The 22,191-nt window shown below is 46.8% G+C and overlaps 1 protein-coding gene across 7 annotated transcripts; it reads left to right on the plus strand.

Moving 5' to 3' along the window:
- Positions 1-1,081: 1,081 nt before the first annotated feature.
- HAUS4 (HAUS augmin like complex subunit 4) lies at positions 1,082-21,271 on the plus strand. Of its 7 annotated transcripts, none has more exons than XM_085565514.1 (9): positions 1,093-1,571; positions 3,716-3,787; positions 3,872-4,005; positions 8,304-8,408; positions 11,627-11,713; positions 13,956-14,720; positions 15,994-16,118; positions 17,914-17,982; positions 20,581-21,271. In XM_085565514.1, the coding sequence occupies exons 1-9, from the start codon at positions 1,289-1,291 to the stop codon at positions 20,777-20,779; spliced, it is 1,839 nt and encodes a 612-aa protein (XP_085421640.1). In that variant the 5' UTR covers positions 1,093-1,288; the 3' UTR covers positions 20,780-21,271. The 7 variants fall into 7 exon arrangements, with proteins under 7 accessions (XP_085421643.1, XP_085421646.1, XP_085421644.1 ...); XM_085565521.1 differs by having other exon boundaries at positions 1,549-1,746; XM_085565517.1 differs by lacking the exon at positions 11,627-11,713 and having other exon boundaries at positions 1,082-1,571.
- The last annotated feature ends 920 nt before the right edge of the window (positions 21,272-22,191 follow it).

The following is a 22,191-nucleotide window of genomic DNA, read 5'->3' on the forward strand; positions in this document are numbered from 1 at the left end:
TTTGTGGGGGAGATTTTTGGGAATTTCCAGGCCCCTCCCGGAGTTGTTTTTAGGGTTCCTTTGTGCCGCTAATTAAGAGCTGGGGGCGTGGCCGCGCTAATTAAAGCCAGGAATGGGCGGGGCTCGTTGCCCTTTTAAGACGGCGTTGCCCTTTTAAGGCGCCATTGCCCTTTTAAGCCGCCATTGCCCTTTTAAGAAGCCGTTGCCCCTTTAAGAAGCCGTTGCCCCTTTAAGAAGTCGTTGCCCTTTTAAGAAGACGTTGCCCCTTTAAGAAGCCGTTGCCCTTTTAAGAAGCCGTTGCCCTTTTAAGAAGACGTTGCCCCTTTAAGAGGGCGTTGCCCCTTTAAGAAGCCATTGCCCTTTTAAGAAGACGTTGCCCCTTTAAGAGGGCGTTGCCCCTTTAAGGCCGAGCCTGGTGGGCCCCACCTTAAAGGTTTAAAGGCTCCGCCCCCTCCCAGTTCAGCCCAGTCCATCCCAGTCCCCTCCCAGTCCATCCCAGTTCATCCCAGTCCATCCCAGTCCATCCCAGTCCCCTCCCAGTCCATCCCAGTCCATCCCAGTTCATCCCAGTCCATCCCAGTCCATCCCAGTCCCCTCCCAGTCCATCCCAGTTCATCCCAGTCCATCCCAGTTCATCCCAGTCCCCTCCCAGTTCATCCCAGTCCATCCCAGTCCATCCCAGTCCCCTCCCAGTTCATCCCAGTCCATCCCAGTTCAGTCCCAGTTCCCTCCCAGTCCATTCCAGTTCATCCCAGTTCATCCCAGTCCCCTCCCAGTCCATCCCAGTTCATCCCAGTTCCCTCCCAGTTCATCCCAGTCCATCCCAGTCCCCTCCCAGTCCCCTCCCAGTTCATCCCAGTTCCCTCCCAGTTCATCCCAGTCCATCCCAGTCCATCCCAGTCCATCCCAGTTCAGTCCCAGTCCCCTCCCAGTCCATTCCAGTTCATCCCAGTTCATCCCAGTCCATCCCAGTTCCCCCCAGTCCCCTCCCAGTTCATCCCAGTTCATCCCAGTCCCTCCCAGTCCACCCCAGTTCGTCCCAGTCCCCTCCCAGTTCCCTCCCAGTTCATCCCAGTCCCCTCCCAGTCCTCCCTTCCCTGTACTGGTTTGTACTGGGAACCTTTGGGGCCCAGGGAGTTACTGGGATGAACTGGGAGTCGCTGGTTTGAACTGGGAAGGCACTGGGGCATACTGGGAGTTACTGGGAGGGCACTGGGATAAACTGGGATGAACTGGGAGGGCACTGGGCTATACTGGGAGTTACTGGGAGTTACTGGGATAAACTGGGATGAACTGGGAGGGCACTGGGATAAACTGGGAGTCTCTGGGCCAGCTTTGCCCCGCCTCTCGCTTCCCATTGGTCGACGTCTCTCATTTCCGCGCTCCTATTGGTCATCCCCGCTGTCACTCACCCATCAACTCCGCTTCCCCGCTTTTTCCCGCCCCGCGCTCCCATTGGCTCGCTGTTTCCCGCCCCGCGCTCCCATTGGCTCGCTGTTTCCCGCCCCGCGCTCCCATTGGCTGGCGCGGCGCGGGGGGGGCGTGTCCAGGCGCGGCTCGGCGGGAAGCCCGTAAGGGGAAGCGGCGGGGGGGGGGGCGGAAATTTGGGGCAAAATTGGGCAAAAACGGGGCCGGGGAGGCCGGGGAGGAGCCGGGAAAGGCTCGCGAGGGCTCCCGGGAGGAATTTTGGGGTGGTTTAGGGCCAATCCCTGCGGTTCCGGGGCTTTTCTGAGCCAAAAACGGGAGGTGAGGGGGGGACGCCGCGGACCCTGAGGGGATTGGGGGATCTTGAGGGGATTTGGGGGATCCTTGAGGGGATTTGGGGGATCTTGAGGGGATTTGGGAGATCCTGAGGGGATTTGGGGGATTTTGAGGGGATTTGGGGGATCCCTGAGGGGATTTGGGGATCCTGAGGGGATTTGGGGGATCCTGAGGGGATTTTGGGGGATCTTGAGGGAATTTGGGGGATCCTGAGGGAATTTGGGGGATTTTGAGGGAATTTGGGGGATTTTGAGGGGATTTGGGGGGTCCCTGAGGGGATTTTGGGGGATCCTGAGGGGATTTGGGGATCCCTGAGGGAATTTGGGGATCTTGAGGGTATTTGGGGGATTTTTGAGAGGATTTGGGGGATTTTGAGGGGATTTGGGGGATCCTGAGGGAATTTTGGGGATCCCTGAGGGGATTTGGGGGATTTTTAGAGGATTTGGGGGATCCCTGAGGGGATTTTGGGGTTCCTGAGGGAATTTGGGGGATTTTGAGGGGATTTGGGGGATTTTAAGGGGATTTTGGGGTATCCTGAGGGGATTTGGGGGATCCTGAGGGAATTTGGGGGATTTTGAGGGGATTTTGGGGATTTTGAGGGGATTTTGGGGATTTTGAGGGGATTTTGGGGATTTTAAGGGGATTTTGGGGGATTTTGAGGGAATTTGGGGGATTTTGAGGGGATTTTGGGGGGTCCTGAGGGGATTTTGGGGATCCCTGAGGGAATTTGGGGGATCCCTGAGGGGATTTGGGTGATCCTGAGGGAATTTGGGGTCCTTGATTGAATTTTGGGTGTTCCTGATTAAATTTTGTGGTCCCTGATTAAAATTTGGGGGATCCCTGAGTGAATTTTGGGGTTCCCTAATTAAATTTTGGGGTTCCCTAATTAAATTTTGTGGTCCCCGATTAAAATTTGGGGGTCCCTGGGTGAATTTTGGGGTTCCCTAATTAAATTTTGTGGTCCCTGATTAAAATTTGGGGGTCCCTGAGTGAATTTTGGGGTTCCCTAATTAAATTTTGTGGTCCCTGATTAAAATTTGGGGGATCCCTGAGTGAATTTTGGGTGTTCCTGATTAAATTTTGTGGTCCCTGATTAAAATTTGGGGGATCCCTGAGTGAATTTTGGGGTTCCCTAATTAAATTTTGTGGTCCCTGATTAAAATTTGGGGGATCCCTGAGTGAATTTTGGGGCTCCCTAATTAAATTTTGGGTGTCCCTAATTAAATTTTGGGGTTCCCTAATTGAATTTTTTGTGGGGGGTTCTTAATTGAAATTTTAGCGCCCCTAATTAAATTTTGGGGTTCTCAAATTAAATTGTTTGGATCAGATCAAATTCTGGGGTTCCCTGATTGCATCTTGGGTGTCCCTAATTAAACTTTGGGCGTCCCTAATTAAACATTGGGTGTCCCTAATTAATTGCGGACTCCCTAATTGAATTTTGGGTTAATTTTGGGGTTCCCTGATAAAACTTTGGGTGTCCTTAATTAAACTGTGGGTGTCCCTAATTAAACTTCGTGTGTCCCTAATTAAATGTTGGGTTCTCTAGTTAAAATTTAAAATTTAAAATTTAAATTAAATTTATTTTAATTTAATTTAACTTAAATTTAAATTTTCAAATTTTGGGGTTCCCTAATAAAACATTGGGTGTCCCTAATTAAACTTTGGGTGTCCCTAATGAACTTTTGGGCTCCCTAATTAAACTTTGGGTTGCCTGATTGACTTTTTAGGAATTTATAATTAAACTTTGGATGTCCCTAATTAAATTGTGGCTTCCCTAATTAAATTTTGGGATTCCCTGATAAAACTTCGGGTGTCCCTAATTAAACCGTGGGTATCCCTAATTAAACCGTGGACTCCCTAATCAAATTGGGGATGTCCCTAATTAAAATTTGACTCTCCTAATTAAACCTTGAGCTCTCTAATTAAATCTCATCCCATCTAATTCCATTTTCAGCCTTTTTTGGGGGCGCCCACCCCAAAATCCCCATGGCCCTTGGAGGGATCCTGGACCTGCTGCTGCCTCCAGGTGAGAAAACCCCTCAAAAAAACCCCAAAAAACCCAAAAACCCCCCAAATTTTGACCATTTTTGGCTTTTTTCTCCCCAACCAGGTGAGGACCCCCCAAATTCCGCCACCCCCCAGGATTTGGGGGCCCACCCGGGCCTGGCCCGGCTCCTCCAAAATTTGGGGGGACTCCTGGGGGGCGCCGGCCTCAGCCCCCCCCTGCGGCTGCAGCTGCGCCAGGTGACCCCAAAATCGGGGCAAAAAACCCAAAATTTGGGGTTCGGGACGGGTGGGGCAAAAATCCTCTTTATTTTCCTGAATTTTAACCCCAATTCTCCTGAATTTTGGCCTTAAAGTCCCTCGTTTTTCCCAAATTTCCCCTAAATGTTCCCAATTTCCTGAATTTTAGCCCCAAATTCTCTTAAAAATTCCCAATTTCCTGAATTTTAACCCGAAATTTTCCTAAATGTTCCCAATTTCCTGAATTTTAGCCCCAAATTCTCCTAAATGTTCCCAATTTCCTGAATTTTAGCCCCAAATTCTCCCTAAATGTTCCCAATTTCCTGAATTTTAACCTCAAATTTTCCCTAAATATTCAATTTCTCCTGAATTTTAACCCCAAATTCTCCCTAAATGTTCCCAAATTCCTGAATTTTAGCCCCAAATTCTCTTAAATGTTCCCAATTTCCTGAATTTTAGCCCCAAATTCTCCTAAATGTTCCCAATTTCCTGAATTTTAGCCCCAAATTCTCTTAAATGTTCCCAATTCCCTGAATTTTAGCCCCAAATTCTCCCAAAATTACCCTAAACATTCAATTTTTCCTGAATTTTAACCCCAAATTCTCCCTAAATCTTCCAAATTTCCTGAATTTTAGCCCCAAATTCTCTTAAATGTTCCCAATTTCCTGAATTTTAGCCCCAAATTCTCCTAAATGTTCCCAATTTCCTGAATTTTAGCCCCAAATTCTCTTAAATGTTCCCAATTTCCTGAATTTTAGCCCCAAATTCTCCCAAAATTACCCTAAACATTCAATTTTTCCTGAATTTTAACCCCAAATTCTCCCTAAATCTTCCAAATTTCCTGAATTTTAGCCCCAAATTCTCCTAAATGTTCCCAATTTCCTGAATTTTAGACCCAAATTCTCCTAAATGTTCCCAATTTCCTGAATTTTAGCCCCAAATTCTCTTAAAAATTCCCAATTTCCTGAATTTTAGCCCCAAATTCTCTTAAATGTTCCCAATTTCCTGAATTTTAGACCCAAATTCTCTTAAATGTTCCCAATTTCCTGAATTTTAGACCCAAATTCTCTTAAATGTTCCCAATTTCCTGAATTTTAGCCCCAAATTCTCCCTAAATGTTCCCAATTTCCTGAATTTTAGCCCCAAATTCTCCCAAAATTACCCTGAACATTCAATTTTTCCTGAATTTTGACCCCAAATTCTCCTAAACATTCAATTTTTCCTGAATTTTGACCCCAAATTCTCCTAAATGTTCCCAATTTCCTGAATTTTAGCCCCAAATTCTCTTAAAAATTCCCAATTTCCTGAATTTTAACCCCAAATTTACCCTAAACATTCAATTTTTCCTGAATTTTAACCCCAAATTCTCCTAAATGTTCCCAATTTCCTGAATTTTAGCCCCAAATTCTCTTAAAAATTCCCAATTTCCTGAATTTTAGCCCCAAATTCTCCCAAAATTACCCTGAACATTCAATTTTTCCTGAATTTTGACCCCAAATTCTCTTAAATGTTCCCAATTCCCTGAATTTTAGCCCCAAATTCTCTTACATGTTTCCAATTTCCTGAATTTTGACCCCAAATTCTCTTAAAAATTCCCAATTCCCTGAATTTTAGCCCCAAATTCTCTTAAATGTTCCCAATTTCCTGAATTTTAACCCCAAATTCTCCCTAAATATTCCATTTTTCCTGAATTTTAGCCCCAAATTCTCTTAAATATTCCAAATTCCCTGAATTTTAACCCCAAATTTTCCCTAAACATTCCATTTTTCCTGAATTTTGACCCCAAATTCTCCTAAATGTTCCCAATTTCCTGAATTTTAGCCCCAAATTCTCTTAAATATTCCAAATTCCCTGAATTTTAACCCCAAATTCTCCCTAAATATTCAATTTCTCCTGAATTTTGACCCCAAATTCTCCTAAATGTTCCCAATTTCCTGAATTTTAGCCCCAAATTCTCCCAAATTTACCCTAAACATTTAATTTTTCCTGAATTTTAGCCCCAAATTCTCCTAAATGTTCCCAATTTCCTGAATTTTAGCCCCAAATTCTCCCATTTTCTGGAATTTTAGCCCCAAATTTTCAATTTCCCTCCAAATTCTCCCAACATTCCCCTAAATATTCCAATTTTCTTGGGGAAATTTGGGATTTTGGGATGGGATTTTTGGGAATTTTGGGATTTTTGGGTGGGATTTTGTGGAAATTTGGGAATTTTGGGTGGGATTTTGGGGAAATTTGGGAATTTTGGGTGTCCTGGGTGGAATTTTGGGGGAAATTTGGGATTTTTGGGCAGGATTTGGGGAAATTTGGGATTTTTGTGTGGGATTTTGGGGAAATTTGGGAATTTTGGGTGGGATTTGGGGAAATTTGGAATTTTTGGGTGGGATTTTGTGGAAATTTGTTATTTTTGGGTGGAATTTTGGGGAAATTTGGAATTTTTTTGGTAGGATTTTGGGGAAATTTGGGATTTCTGGATGGGATTTTGGGGAAATTTGTTATTTTTTGGTGGGATTTTGGGGAAATTTGGGATCTTTTGGGGGTTTCTGGGTTGGATTTAAGGGTTTTTGAGGGATTTTTGGGATTTTTTGGGTCCCTGAGCTGTTTTTTGGGGTGTTTTGGGGTGTTTTTTGGGTTTCTGATTTGATTTTTGGGGTGTTCTTGGTGTTTTTGGGGTCTCTGATTTGATTTTTGGGTGTTTTGGGGTGTTTTTGGGTTTCTGATTTGATTTTTGGGGTGTTTTTGGTGTTTTTGGGGTCTCTGATTTGATTTTTGGGGTGTTTTTGGTATTTTTGGGGTCTCTGATTTGATTTTTGGGGTGTTTTTTGGGTTTTTGTGTTCTCTGACGTGGTTTTTGGGGTGTTTTTTGGGGTGTTTTCGGGTCTCTGATTTGATTTTTTGGGGTGTTCTTGGTGTTCTGACGTGGTTTTTGGGGTGTTTTTTTGTGTTTTTGCTTTCTCTGACATGGTTTTTGGGGTGTTTTTTGGTGTTTTTCGGGTCTCTGATTTGATTTTTGGGGTGTCCTTGGTGTTCTGACGTGGTTTTTGGGGTGTTTTTTGGTGTTTTTGGGGTCTCTGATTTGATTTTTGGGGTGTCCTTGGTGTTCTGACGTGGTTTTTGGGGCGTTTTTTGGGTTTTTTCAGTCTCTGATTTGATTTTTGGGGTGTCCTTGGTGTTCTGACGTGTTTTTGGCGTGTTTTTTGGTGTTTTTCGGGTCTCTGATTTGATTTTTGGGGTGTTTTTTGGGTTTTTTCAGTCTCTGATTTGATTTTTGGGGTGTTTTTTGGTGTTTTTCGGGTCTCTGATTTGATTTTTGGGGTGTTCTTGGTGTTCTGACATGTTTTTGGGGTGTTTTTTGGGGATTTTGTGTTCTCTGATTTGATTTTTGGGGTGTCCTTGGTGTTCTGATGTGGTTTTTGGGGTGTTTTTTTGTGTTTTTGCTTTCTCTGACATGTTTTTTGGTGTGTTTTTTGGGTTTTTTTGGTCTCTGATTTGATTTTTGGGGTGTTCTTGGTGTTTTTGTGTTCTCTGATTTGATTTTTGGGGTGTTCTTGGTGTTTTTCGGGTCTCTGATTTGATTTTTGGGGTGTTTTTTGGTGTTTTTGCATTCTCTTATGTGATTTTAGGGTGTTTTTTGGGGTTTTTCGGGTCTCTGATTTGATTTTTGGGGTGTCCTTGGTGTTCTGACGTGGTTTTTGGGGTGTTTTTTGGGTTTTTTCAGTCTCTGATTTGATTTTTGGGGTGTCCTTGGTGTTCTGACGTGGTTTTTGGGGTGTTTTTTGGTGTTTTTCGGGTCTCTGATTTGATTTTTGGGGTGTTTTTGGTGTTTTTGCATTCTCTTATGTGATTTTAGGGTGTTTTTTGGGGTTTTTCGGTCTCTGATTTGATTTTTGGGGTGTTTCTGGTGTTTTTGTGTTCTCTGACGTGTTTTTGGGGTGTTTTTGGTGTTTTTATGTTCTCTGACATGTTTTTTGGGGTGTTTTTTGGTGTTTTTGCGTTCTCTGATTTGATTTTTGGGGTGGTTTTTTGTGTTTTTGGATTCTCTGACATGTTTTTTGGGGTGTTTTTTGGGTTTTTTCAGTCTCTGATTTGATTTTTGGGGTGTCCTTGGTGTTCTGATTTGATTTTTGGGGTGTTTTTTGGGTTTTTTCAGTCTCTGATTTGATTTTTGGGGTGTCCTTGGTGTTCTGATTTGATTTTTGGGGTGTTTTTTGGGTTTTTTCAGTCTCTGATTTGATTTTTGGGGTGTCCTTGGTGTTCTGACGTGGTTTTTGGGGTGTTTTCTGGGGATTTTGGGGTCCCAGGCGGAGGCGTCGCTGAGCCGGGCCCGGGGGCTGTGGCTGCGCCTGGAGCTGCTCTGGCGCCTCCTGGAGGAGCTGATCCGGGACCCCCGGGAGCTGGAGCCTGCTGTGAGTGCCAGAGCGCCCCAAAAACACCCCAAAAACACCCCAAAATCACCCCCAAAATCCTCCCTAAATATCCCCTAAACACCCCCAAAAACACCCCAAAATCACCACAAAAACACCCCCGAAATCCCCCCTAAATATCCCCTAAATATCCCCTAAACACCGCCGAAAACACCCCAAAAACACCCCCAAAATCCCCCCTAAATATCCCCTAAACACACCCAAAAACACCCTGAAAACACCCCCGAAATCCCCCCGAAATATCCCCTAAACACCCCCAAAAAATCCCCTTAACACCCCCAAAAACACCCCAAAATCACCCCAAAAACACCCCCGAAATCCCCCCTAAATATCCCCTAAATATCCCCTAAACACCCCCAAAACCACCCCAAAAACACCCCGAAATCCCCCCTAAATATCTCTGAAATCCCCCCAAAAAATCCCCTTAACACCCCCAAAAACACCCCAAAAACACCCCAAAAACACCCTGAAATCCCCCCTAAATATCCCCTAAACACCCCCAAAATATCCCCTAAACACCCCCAAAATCACCCCAAAAACACCCCCGAAATCCCCCCTAAATATCCCCTAAATATCCCCTAAACACACCCAGAAACACCCTGAAAACACCCCCGAAATCCCCCCTAAATATCTCTGAAATCCCCCCTAAATATCCCCTAAACACCCCCAAAAACACCCCAAAAACACCCCCGAAATCCCCCCTAAATATCCCCGAAATCCCCCCAAAAAATCCCCTTAACACCCCCAAAAACACCCCCAAAAACACCCCCGAAATCCCCCCTAAATATCCCCTAAATATCCCCTAAACACCCCAAAAACACCCCAAAAACACCCCCAAAATCACCCCGAAAACACCCCCAAAATCCCCCCTAAATATCCCCTAAACACCCCCAAAAACACCCCAAAATCACCACAAAAACACCCCCGAAATCCCCCCTAAATATCCCCTAAACACCCCCAAAAACACCCCAAAATCACCACAAAAACACCCCCGAAATCCCCCCTAAATATCCCCTAAACACCCCCAAAAACACCCCAAAATCACCACAAAAACACCCCCGAAATCCCCCATAAATATCCCCTAAATATCCCCTAAACACACCCAAAAACACCCCCAAAAACACCCCAAAATGTCCCAAAAACACCCCCGAAATCCCCCCTAAATATCCCCTAAATATCCCCTAAACACCCCAAAAACACCCCCGAAATCCCCCCGAAATCCCCCCTAAATATCCCCTAAACACCCCCGAAAACACCCCTGAAATCACCCCAAAAACACCCCCGAAATCCCCCCTAAATATCCCCTAAACACCCCCAAAAAATCCCCTTAACACCCCCAAAAAAATCCCCTTAACACCCCTAAAACACCCCAAAAATCCCCCCTAAATATCCCCTAAACACCCTCAAAAAAATCCCCTTAACACCCCCAAAATCACCCCAAAAACACCCCTGAAATACCCCCTAAATCCCCCCAAAATATCCCCTAAACACACCCAAAAACACCCCCAAAAACACCCCAAAATGTCCCCTAAACACCCCCAAAAAATCCCCTTAACACCCCCAAAATCACCCCAAAAACACCCCCGAAATCCCCCAAAAAAATCCCCTTAACACCCCCAAAAACACCCCAAAAACACCCCCGAAATCCCCCCAAAAAATCTTTAAATATCCCCCAAACACCCCCAAAAATTCCCCAGAAATCCCCCCAAAATCCCCCCAAAATATCCCCTAAACACCCCCAAAAACACCCCAGAAATCCCCCAAAAAATCCCTAAATATCCCCAAAACACCCCCAAAAATACCCCTGAAATCCCCCCAAAATATTCTCAAAAATCCCCCTAAAATCCCCCCAAAATACCCCTGAAATCCCCCGAAAATATCCCAAAATCCAACTGAAAATATCCCCATAACATACCCAAAATCCCCCCAAAATATCTCCCAAGCACCCCCAAAATACCCCAAAACCACCCCTGAAATCCCCCCAAAATCCCTCCAAAAACACCCTTGAAATCACCCCAAAATACCCCAAAAATCCCCCAAAAATCCCCCAAAAATACCCCAAAAATACCCCAAAAATCCCCTTAAAAATCCCCTCAAAAATCCCCTCAAAATCCCCCAAAACTCCCTCAAAAATCCCCAAAATTTCCCCAAAAATCCCTCAAATCCCCCAAAACTCCCTCAAAAACCCCCAAAATTTCCCCAAAATCCCCCAATTCCCCCAAAATCCCCAAATTTCCCCTCAAAACCCTCCAGAGTTCCCTCAAAAATCCCCAAAATCCCCCAAAATTCCCTTAAAAAGCCCCAAAAATTCTCCAAACCCCACCCAAAATCCCCCTAAAAATCCCCCCAAAATCCACCCAAATTCCCCCCAAAATCCACCCAAATTCCCCCCAAAATCCACCCAAATTCCCCCCAAATTCCCCCCAAAATCACCCCAAATTTCCCCCAAAAATGCCCCCAAAATCTCCCCTAAAATTCCCTCCAAAATCCCCAAATTTCCCCCAAAAATCCCCCCTAAAATTCCCTCCAAAATCCCCAAATTCCCTCCAAAATCCCCCCTAAAATTCCCTCCAAAATCCACCCAAATTCCCTCCAAAATCCCCAAATTTCCCCCAAAATCCCCCCTAAAATTCCCTCCAAAATCCCCAAATTCCACTCAAAAATCCCCCAAATCTCCCTCCAAAATCCACCCCAATTCCCCCCAAAATCCACCCAAATTCCCCCCAAAATCCACCCTAAAATTCCCTCCAAAATCCCCAAATTTCCCCCAAAAATCCCCAAATTTCCCCCAAAATCCACCCAAATTTCCCCCAAAATCCACCCAAATTCACTCCAAAAATCACCCCAAATTTCCCCCAAAATCCCCCCTAAAATTCCCTCCAAAATCCCCAAATTTCCCCCAAAATCCCCCCTAAAATTCCCTCCAAAATCCCCAAATTTCCCCCAAAATCCACCCAAATTCCCCCCAAAATCCCCCAAATCTCCCTCAAAAATCCCCAAATTTCCCCCAAAAATCCCCCTAAAATTCCCTCAAAAATCCCCAAATTTCCCCCAAAAATCCCCCTAAATTCCCTCCAAAATGCCCCAAATCTCCCTCAAAAATCCCCGAATTTTCCCCTAAATCCCCGAATTTTCCCCTAAATCCCCCAAATTCCTGGAAAATCCCAAATTTCCCGGAATTCTCCCCAAATTTCGGGCAGGTGCTGCGGGCCCTGGAGCAGGAGCTCACCTGGGCTCAGGTGCGCCGGGGGCCCCCCGAGATCGCCCGGCTGCTGCCCCCGGAGCAGGTGGGACCCCAAAATCCCCCAGATTCACCCCAAAATTCAGCCCGAATTCAGCCCAAATTCAGCCCAAATTCAGCCCAAAATTCCAAATATTCACCCCAAAATTCAGCCCAAAATTCCAAATATTCACCCCAAAATTCAGTCCAAAATTCGGCCCAAATTCAGCCCAAAATTCCAAATATTCACCCCAAAATTCACCCAAATTCACCCCAAAATTCACCCCAAATTCAGCCCAAAATTCACCCCAAATTCAGCCCAAAATTCACCCAAAATTCAGCCCAAAATTCAGTCCAAAATTCACCCAAAATTCAGCCCAAATTCAGCCCAAAATTCAGTCCAAAATTCCAAATATTCACCCCAAAATTCACCCAAATTCACCCCAAAATTCATCCCAAAATTCACCCCAAAATTCAGTCCAAAATTCGGCCCAAATTCAGCCCAAAATTCCAAATATTCAGCCCAAAATTCACCCCAAAATTCACCCCAAAATTCAGCCCAAAATTCCAAATATTCACCCCAAAATTCACCCCAAAATTCACCCCAAATTCAGCCCAAAATTCAGCCCAAAATTCCAAATATTCACCCCAAAATTCACCCCAAAATTCACCCCAAAATTCACCCCAAATTCAGCCCGAATTCAGCCCAAATTCACCCCAAAATTCAGCCCAAAATTCCAAACATTTGCCCCAAAATTCACCCAAATTCGCCCCAAAATTCACCCCAAATTCGGCTCAAATTCACCCCAAAATTCATCCCAAAATTCACCCCAAAATTCCAAATATTCACCCAAAAATTCAGCCCAAATTCAGCCCAAAATTCCAAATATTCACCCCAAAATTCACCCAAATTCGCCCCAAAATTCAGCCCAAAATTCACCCCAAAATTCCAAATATTCACCCAAAAATTCAGCCCAAAATTCAGCCCAAAATTCACCCCAAAATCCTGAAAAGTCAGCCCAAAATTCACCCAAAATTCAGCCCAAATTCATCCAAAAATTCAGCCCAAATTCACCCCAAAATTCAGCCCAAAATTCCAAATATTCACCCCAAATTTACCCCAAAATTCCAAACATTCACCCCAAAATTCACCCAAATTCAGCCCCAAAATTCATCCCGAAATTTCCCCAAATTCACCCCAAAATTCCAAATATTTACCCCAAAATTCAGTCCAAAATTCACCACAAAATTCACCCCAAATTCACCCCAAAATTCCAAACATTCACCCCAAAATTCACCCCAAAATTCACCCCAAAATTCCAAATATTCACCCAAAAATTCAGCCCAAAATTGAGCCCAAAATTCACCCCAAAATTCACCCCAAATTCATCCAAAAATTCAGCCCATATTCACCCCAAAATTCAGCCCAAAATTCCAAATATTCACCCCAAAATTCAGCCCAGAATTCCAAACATTCGCCCCAAAATTCACCCAAAGTCGCCCCAAAATTCAGCCCAAATTCACCCCAAAATTCAGCCCAAATTCACCCCAAAATTCACCCAAAATTCACCCAAAATTCACCCCAAAATTCAGCCCAAATTCACCCCAAAATTCCATATATTCACCCCAAAATTAAGTCCAAAATTCAGCCCAAAATTCACCCCAAATTCACCCCAAAATTCGCCCAAAATTCCAAATATTCACCCCAAAATTCACCCCAAATTCACCCCAAAATTTATCCCAAAATTCCAAACATTCACCCCAAATTCACCCCAAAATTCAGCCCAAAATTCACTCCAAAATCCACCCCAAATTCACCCAAAATTCACCCAAAATTCACCCCAAAATCCTGAAAATTCACCCCAGATTCCCCCAAAATCCCCCCAAATTTACCCAAAATCTACCCCAAATTTCTCCAAAATCTTTCCCAAATCCACCAAATTTTCCCAAAATCCCCCAAATTCTCCCAAAATCCCCCCAAATTTTCCCAAAATCCCCCAAATTTACCCCAAATCCCCCAAATTTTCCCCAAATCCCCCAAATCTCCCTGAAATTGTCACAAATTCCCCCAATTTTCCCAAAATCCCCCAAATTTTCCCCAAATCCCCCAAATTTCCCCCAAAACCCCTGAAATCATCCCAAAACCCACCCAAATTTTCCCCAAATCCTCCCAAACTCCCTGAAAATTCCCTCAAATTGCCCCAAAATCCCCCAGAAATTTTACCAAAAATCCCCCCAAAATTCCCCAAATTTTCCTCCAAATCGCCCAAATTTTCCCAAAATTCCCATTTTTCGCCCCATTTTTCCAGGTCTCCCCGATCCTGCCCCGGTTTCTCCCGGAGCTGCAGCGACGCCTGCGGGAAAAACGGGAACAACTCCGGGATTTCCTCCTGGGTCCTCCCCAAAATCTCCCCAAAATCCCCCAAATTCACCCCAAAAATCCCCAAATCTCCGAAAATCCCCAAATCCCCGAAAATCCACCCAAAAATCCCCTCCCAATGCCCCAAATTCCCCCCGAATTCCCCCAAAACCTCCCTAAAAATCCCCCAAACTTTCCCAAAACCCCCCAAAAATTCCCCAAAATCCCTGAAATTATCCCCAAAAATACCTCCCAAAACTTCCCTAAAAACCCCGAAATCGGACCCAAAACCCCCAAAATTTACCCCCAAAACATCCCCAAAATCCCTGAAAATCTCCCCAAAAACCCCCAAAACCTCGAAAATCTCCCCCAAAACTTCCCCAAAAATCCCCAAAACGTCCCGAAAATCCCCGAAAATCTCCCCAAAATCCCCCAAATTATCCCCAAAATTCACCCGGAAAACCTCATCGAAAACCTACCCCAAAACCTCCCCAAAAACCCCGAAATTGGCCCCAAAACCCCCCAAATCGACCCCAAAAATCTCCCCCGTGCTGCCGAAAATCCCCAAAATCCCCAATTTTTGCCCAAAATTGCCCAAAATTGCCCAAATTTGGGGGGGCTCCTGAGGGCCGAGCGGCTGCGGCTGCGCCAGGAGCGGCTCCGGCGGCGGCGCCTGCGGCAGCGCCTGGAAAACCTCGGCTGGGAGTACCCCCAGGTGGGACTGGTTTGTACTGGTTTATACTGGTTTATACTGGGAGGGACTGGGAGGGCGGAAAGGGCGAAAAAACGGGGCAAAAACGGCGAAAATCGGGCAAAAAACGGGCGAAAAATGGGGGAAATATCAAGAGAAATAAAGGGTTAAAAACGGGGTGAAAAGGGGGGACTGGTTTGGACTGGTTTGGACTGGTTTATACTGGTTTATACTGGTTTATACTGGTTTATACTGGGAGGGCGGAAAGGGCGAAAAAACGGGGCAAAAACGGCGAAAATCGGGCAAAAAACGGGCGAAAAATGGGGGAAATATCAAGGGAAATAAAGGGTTAAAAACGGGGTGAAAAGGGGGGACTGGTTTGGACTGGTTTGGACTGGTCCATACTGGTTTATACTGGTTTATACTGGTTTATACTGGGAGGGACTGGGAGGGGATTTTGGGGTGATTTGGGGGATTTTTGGGGTGATTTTGGGGCATTAAAAAGGTCAAAAATGGGGGAAAATCGGCTTTAAAGTTGGGGTTTGGTACTGGTCCATACTGGTTTGTACTGGTCCATACTGGTTTATACTGGTTTATACTGGTCCATAACGGTTTGTAGTGGTTTATACTGGTTTATACTGGTCTGTACTGGTCCATACTGGTCCATACTGGTCCGTACTGGTCCATACTGGTCCATACTGGTTTATACTGGTCCATACTGGTCCATACTGGTTTGTACTGGTTTATACTGGTTTATACTGGTTTGTACTGGTTTATACTGGTCCATACTGGTCCATACCGGTCCGTACTGGTCCATACTGGTCCGTACTGGTTTATACCGGTCCATACTGGTCCATACTGGTTTATACTGGTCCATACTGTTCCATACTGGTTTATACTGGTCCATACCGGTCCATACTGGTCCATACTGGTCCATACTGGTCCATACTGTTCCATACCGGTCTATACTGGTCATACCGGTCCATACTGGTCCATACTGGTTTATACCGGTTTATACTGGTCCATACCGGTCCATACCGGTCCATACTGGTCCATACCGGTCCATATTGGTCCATACCGGTCCATACTGGTCCATACCGGTCCATACTGGTCCATACCGGTCCATACTGGTCCATACTGGTCCATACTGGTCCATACCGGTCCATACCGGTCCATACCGGTCCGTACTGGTCCGTACTGGTCCGTACTGGTCCATACTGGTTTATACTGGTTTATACTGGTTTATACTGGTCCATACCGGTCCATACTGGTCCATACTGGTTTATACTGGTCGCAGGCCCTGCGCCGCCTCCTGGCGCTGCTGTCCCGCCTGCGCCAGCAGGGGGCGCTGCAGGCGGCGCTGGACGAGGGGCGGGGCCGCTTCCTGCTGGCCCGGGGCGGGGCCGTGCTGCTCAAGAGCAGGTAGGGACACGCCCCCCGCCCTCATTTGCATCTCATTAGCATGCGCGCGGCCGTGGGGCGGCCGGCCGAACACAGCCCGGTTCGGCCCGGTTCGGCCCAGTTCATCCCAGTTCATCCCAGTTCATCCCAGTTCATCCCAGTAACCCCAGATCCATTCCCAGTTCATCCCAGTTCATCCCAGACCCATTCCCAGTTCATCCCAGTGACCCCAGAGCCCAGTCCCAGTTCATCCCAGTTCATCCCAGTTCATCCCAGTGACTCCAGACCCATTCCCAGTTCATCCCAGTTCATCCCAGACCCATTACCAGTTCATCCCAGTTCATCCCAGTAACCCCAGATCCATTCCCAGTTCATCCCAGTTCATCCCAGTTCATCCCAGTAACCCCAAACCTGTTCCCAGTTCATCCCAGTCCATCCCAGTAACCCCAAACCCGTTCCCAGTCCATCCCAGTCCCTCCCAGTCCATCCCAGTCCATCCCAGTAACCCCAGATCCATTCCCAGTTCATGCCAGTGACTCCAAACCCATTCCCAGTTCATCCCAGTAACCCCAGAGCCCAGTCCCAGTTCATCCCAGTTCATCCCAGTTCATCCCAGTTCATCCCAGTGACCCCAAATCCCCTCCCAGTTCATCTCAGTCCATCCCAGTAACCCCAGACCCATTCCCAGTTCATCCCAGTGACCCCAGATCCATTCCCAGTCCATCCCAGTAACCCCAGAGCCCAGTCCCAGTTCATCCCAGTTCATCCCAGTTCATCCCAGTTCATCCCAGTGACCCTAAATCCCCTCCCGGTTCATCCCAGTCCATCCCAGTAACCCCAAACCTGTTCCCAGTTCATCCCAGTCCATCCCAGTAACCCCAAACCCATTCCCAGTTCAAACCAGTTCATCCCAGTGATCCCAAATCCATTCCCAGTTCATCCCAGTGACCCCAAATCCCCTCCCAGTTCATCCCAGTTCATCCCAGTTCATCCCAGTTCGTCCCAGTTTGTCCCAGTCCATCCCAGTAACCCCAGACCCCGTTCCCAGTCCATCCCAGTTCATCCCAGTCCATCCCAGTAACCCCAGACCTCGTTCCCAGTTCCTCCCAGTTCATCCCAGTCCATCCCAGTGACTCCAAACCCATTCCCAGTTCATCCCAGTGACCCCAAATCCCCTCCCAGTTCATCCCAGTCCATCCCAGTAACCCCAGACCTATTCCCAGTTCATCCCAGTAACCCCAGAGCCCATTCCCAGTTCATCCCAGTCCATCCCAGTAACCCCAAACCTGTTCCCAGTTCATCCCAGTCCATCCCAGTAACCCCAAACCCATTCCCAGTTCAAACCAGTTCATCCCAGTAACCCCAAACCCATTCCCAGTCCATCCCAGTCCCTCCCAGTCCATCCCAGTCCATCCCAGTAACCCCAGATCCATTCCCAGTTCATGCCAGTGACTCCAAACCCATTCCCAGTTCATCCCAGTAACCCCAGAGCCCAGTCCCAGTTCATCCCAGTTCATCCCAGTGACCCCAGATCCATTCCCAGTCCATCCCAGTGACCCCAAACCCATTCCCAGTTCAAACCAGTTCATCCCAGTAACCCCAAATCCATTCCCAGTTCATCCCAGTAACCCCAAATCCATTCCCAGTTCATCCCAGTAACCCCAGAGCCCATTCCCAGTTCATCCCAGTGACCCCAAATCCCCTCCCAGTTCATCCCAGTCCATCCCAGTTTGTCCCAGTTCATCCCAGTCCATCCCAGTAACCCCAAATCCCCCCCCAGCCCCACCCCCTCATTACTCTCATGAATATTCATCAGGCTGGAGGAGCTGCAAATCCTATTGGACACTTACCCTGCCCCCACCATCGAGGCCCACCGGCGAATCAGGTACGAGACCACGCCCCCTCATTAGCATAACGCGAGCTCCACCCACATTGCCACGGCCACGCCCCTAATTAGCATAGCAATGTCATTGGCTCATTGCCATAGCCACACCCCCTCATTAGCATAATGTAGGCACCACCCTCTATACTGTAGCCATGCCTCCTCATTTGCATAACACACACTGCCCCTCATTAGCATAACCCTCTCATTAGTACCACCCTCATTAGCATACTCGCTGCCATTAGCATAACAATTACAATGACCACGCCCACTCATTAGCATATCGAAGCCACCACACCTCATTAGCATAAAACAGCCTAATCCCTGCGCTTCATTACCGCAATGGTGCCTCATTAGCATAATTCTGCCACCATTATGACAGCACCTCATTAGCATAACCCCGCCCTCATCACCATTACAGTATCTCATTAGCATACCTCATTGGCTCATTACCATGACACCACCTCGTTAGCATAAACACACCCACATTTCCATAGCCCTAAACCTCATTACCATAATTTCATCCTCATTACCATAACCCCTCCCTCATTACATACCTACACCAAATTAGCATAACCTCACTCATTACCATAATTCCATCCTCATTACCATAACCTCCTTATTATATGCCTACACCAAATTAACATAACTTCACTGCTCATTAACATAAACCAAGCCTCATTACATACCCACTCCAAATTAGCATAAGGTCACTTCTCATTACCATAATTCTATTCTCATTACCATAACCCTGCCCTTATTACTTACCTACACCAAATTAGCATAATGTCGCTTCTCATTACTTCACTCCTCATTACCATAATTCCACCCTCATTACCATAACCCCTCCCTATTACAAACCTACACCAAATTAGCATAACCCTGCCCTCATTACCATGCCCCCGCTCCTCATTAGCATAACCTCACCCTCATTACCATAACCCCTCCCTATTACAAACCTACACCAAATTAGCATAACCCTGCCCTCATTACCATGCCCCCGCTCCTCATTAGCATAACCTCACCCTCATTACCATAACCCCTCCCTATTACATCCCCACAACAAACCACCATTACCCGCTCCTCATTAGCATAACCCCGCCCTCATTACCATAACCCCTCCCTATTACATCCCCACAACAAACCATTACCCCACTCCTCATTAGCATAACCCCGCCCTCATTACCATAACCCCTCCCTATTACATCCCCACAACAAACCACCATTACCCCACTCCTCATTAGCATAACCCCGCCCTCATTACAAACCTACACCAAATTAGCATAACCCTGCCCTCATTACCATGCCCCCGCTCATTAGCATAACTGCACCCTCATTACCATAACCCCTCCCTATTACAAACCTACACCAAATTAGCATAACCCTGCCCCATTACCATGCCCCCGCTCCTCATTAGCATAACTGCACCCTCATTACCATAACCCCTCCCTATTACATCCCCACAACAAACCACAATTACCCCACTCCTCATTAGCATAACCCCGCCCTCATTACCATAACCCTTTTCTATTACATACCCACTCCAAATCACCATAACTTCACTCCTCATTACCATACCCACACTCTCATTACCATAACCCCGCCCTCATTACCATAACCCCGCTCCTTATTACCATGCACCCACTCCTCATTAGCATAACCCCACCTCATTACCATAACCCTGCCCTCATTACATCCCCACAACAAATCACCATCAGCACCCACCTCATTAGCATAACCCCACCTCATTAGCATAACCCCGCCCCATTATATCCCCACATCAAATCCCTTCTCACCCCCACCACATTACCATAATCCCGCCCTCATTACCATTTCCCCTCCCCTCATTAGCATAACCCAACCTCATTACCATAACCCCTTCCTCATTACATCCCAACACCAAGCCCCCATCACCCCTGCCCCTCATTACCATATCCCCTCCCCTCATTAGCATAACCCCACCTCATTAGCATAACCCCGCCCTCATTACATCCCTACTCCAAATCACCATCACCACCCACCTCATTAGCATAACCCCACCTCATTACCATAACCCCTCCCACTACACCCCCACACCAACCCCCATCACCCCTGCCCCTCATTACCATATCCCCGCCCCTCATTAGCATAACCCAGCCTCATTACCATAACCCCTCCCATTACATCCCCACACCAACCACCATCCCCCCACTCCTCATTACCATATCCCCTCCCCTCATTAGCATAACCCCGCCTCATTAGCATAACCCCTCCCATTACATCCCCACACCAAATCACCATCGCCACCCACCTCATTAGCATAACCCCGCCCCCATTATATCCCCACATCAAATCCCTTATCACCCCCACCTCATTACCATAATCCTGACCTCATTAGCATAACCCCACCCTCATTAGCATAACCCCGCCGCATTATATCCCCACATCAAATCCCTTATCACCCCCACCACATTACCATAATCCCGCCCTCATTACCATATCCCCTCCCCTCATTAGCATAACCCAACCTCATTACATCCCCACACCAAATCACCATCACCACCCACCTCATTAGCATAACCCCGCCCCTCATTAGCATAACCCCGCCCTTTTCCCCGGCAGGGCGGGGCTGTCGGAGGCGCGCGGCGCCGCCCAGGCCGAGGCGGCCATCTTGGGGGCGGAGCTTGGGGCGCTGCGGGCGCTGGGCCCGGGGTTCCGGGCGCTGGCGCTGGAGCTGGGCCGGATCCGGCGGCACTCGGAGCAGAGGGGCTGGGCCCTGCGCCAGCTCCGCCCCCCCGTGACGTCACCGCCGGCTCATTAGCATGCCGCCGGACACGCCCACCCGCCGCCCTGCCTGCAGCGTGTGGGCGGGGCGGGGATGATTGACAGCTGGGGCAAGGGATGATTGACAGGTGGGGTGGGGATGATTGACAGCTGGGGGTGGGGAAGGGGATGATTGACAGCTGGGACAGGGGATGATTGACAGCTGGGGAAAGGGATGAATGACAGGTGGGGTGGGGATGATTGGCAGCTGGGGAAAGGGGATGATTGACAGCTGGGGAAAGGGATGATTGACAGCTGGGGAAAGGGATGATTGACAGCTGGGGCGGGGCAGAGGATGATTGACAGCTGGGGGCGGGGCTTGGCACTGAGTGCGGGAAATGGTGGGAAAAATCCAATGGGAATTTCAATAAATGTCCCAAAAAATCTCAATTTCTGACCAAAATCTGCGGGAATTTAAATAAATCTCAAAAAAATACCGAGTTCTGACCAAAATCTGTGGGAATTTAAATAAATCTCAAAAAAATACCGAGTTTTAACCAAAATCTGTGGGAAATTTAATAAATGTCCCCAAAAAATCCCAAATTCTGCCCAAAATCTGCAGGAATTCAATAAATGTCCCGAAAAATCCTAAAAAATCCCAAATTCTGACCAAATCTGTGGGAATTTCAATAAATCTCCAAAGAAATGCAAAATTCTCCAGAAAATCCACAGGAATTTCGATAAATGTCCCAAAAATCCCAAATTCTCCCCAAAATCTGACAGGAAATTCATAGAACTCCCAAAAAATCCCGAATTCTGACCAAATCTGTCGGGAATTTCAAAAAATCTCCAAAAAATACCGAATTCTGACCAAAATCTGCGGGAATTTAAATAAATGTCCAAAAAAATTCCTAAAAATTCCGAATTCTGACCAAAATCCCCCTGGAATTGAACAGAATTCCCAAACAATCCCAAATTCTCCCCAAAATCTGACGGGAATTTCAAGAAATCTCCCAAAAAATCCCAAATTCTGCCCAAAATCAGTAAATCTCCCAAAAAATTCTAAAAAAATCTTAAATTCTGCCCAAAATCTGCTGGGAATTTTGATAAATTCCCAAAACATTCCAAATTCTAACCAAAATCTGCGGGAATTTCAATAAATGTCCCCAAAAAATGCCAAATTCTGACCAAAATCCGCCTGGAATTGAACGGAATTCCCAAAAAAATCCCAAATTCTGCTCAAAATCTGACAGGAATTTCACAGAATTCCCAAAAAAATCCCCAAAAATCCCAAAATCCTCCTGGGAAATGATTGCCAGCGGGGCGGGGCGGGGCCCAGAGGATGATTGACAGCTCTTTCCGCTCGCCGATTGGCTGGTGGGCTGTGATTGGCAGACAGGCCACGCCCATCACCCACAACTCTGATTGACAACTCGCAGAGCGCTCTGATTGGTCAGTGCCTCTTGTGGG

The sequence above is a fragment of the Lonchura striata genome, chromosome 36, assembly GCF_050655825.1.
Source record: "Lonchura striata isolate lonStrDom1 chromosome 36, ASM5065582v1, whole genome shotgun sequence".
NCBI lineage: Eukaryota > Metazoa > Chordata > Aves > Passeriformes > Estrildidae > Lonchura > Lonchura striata.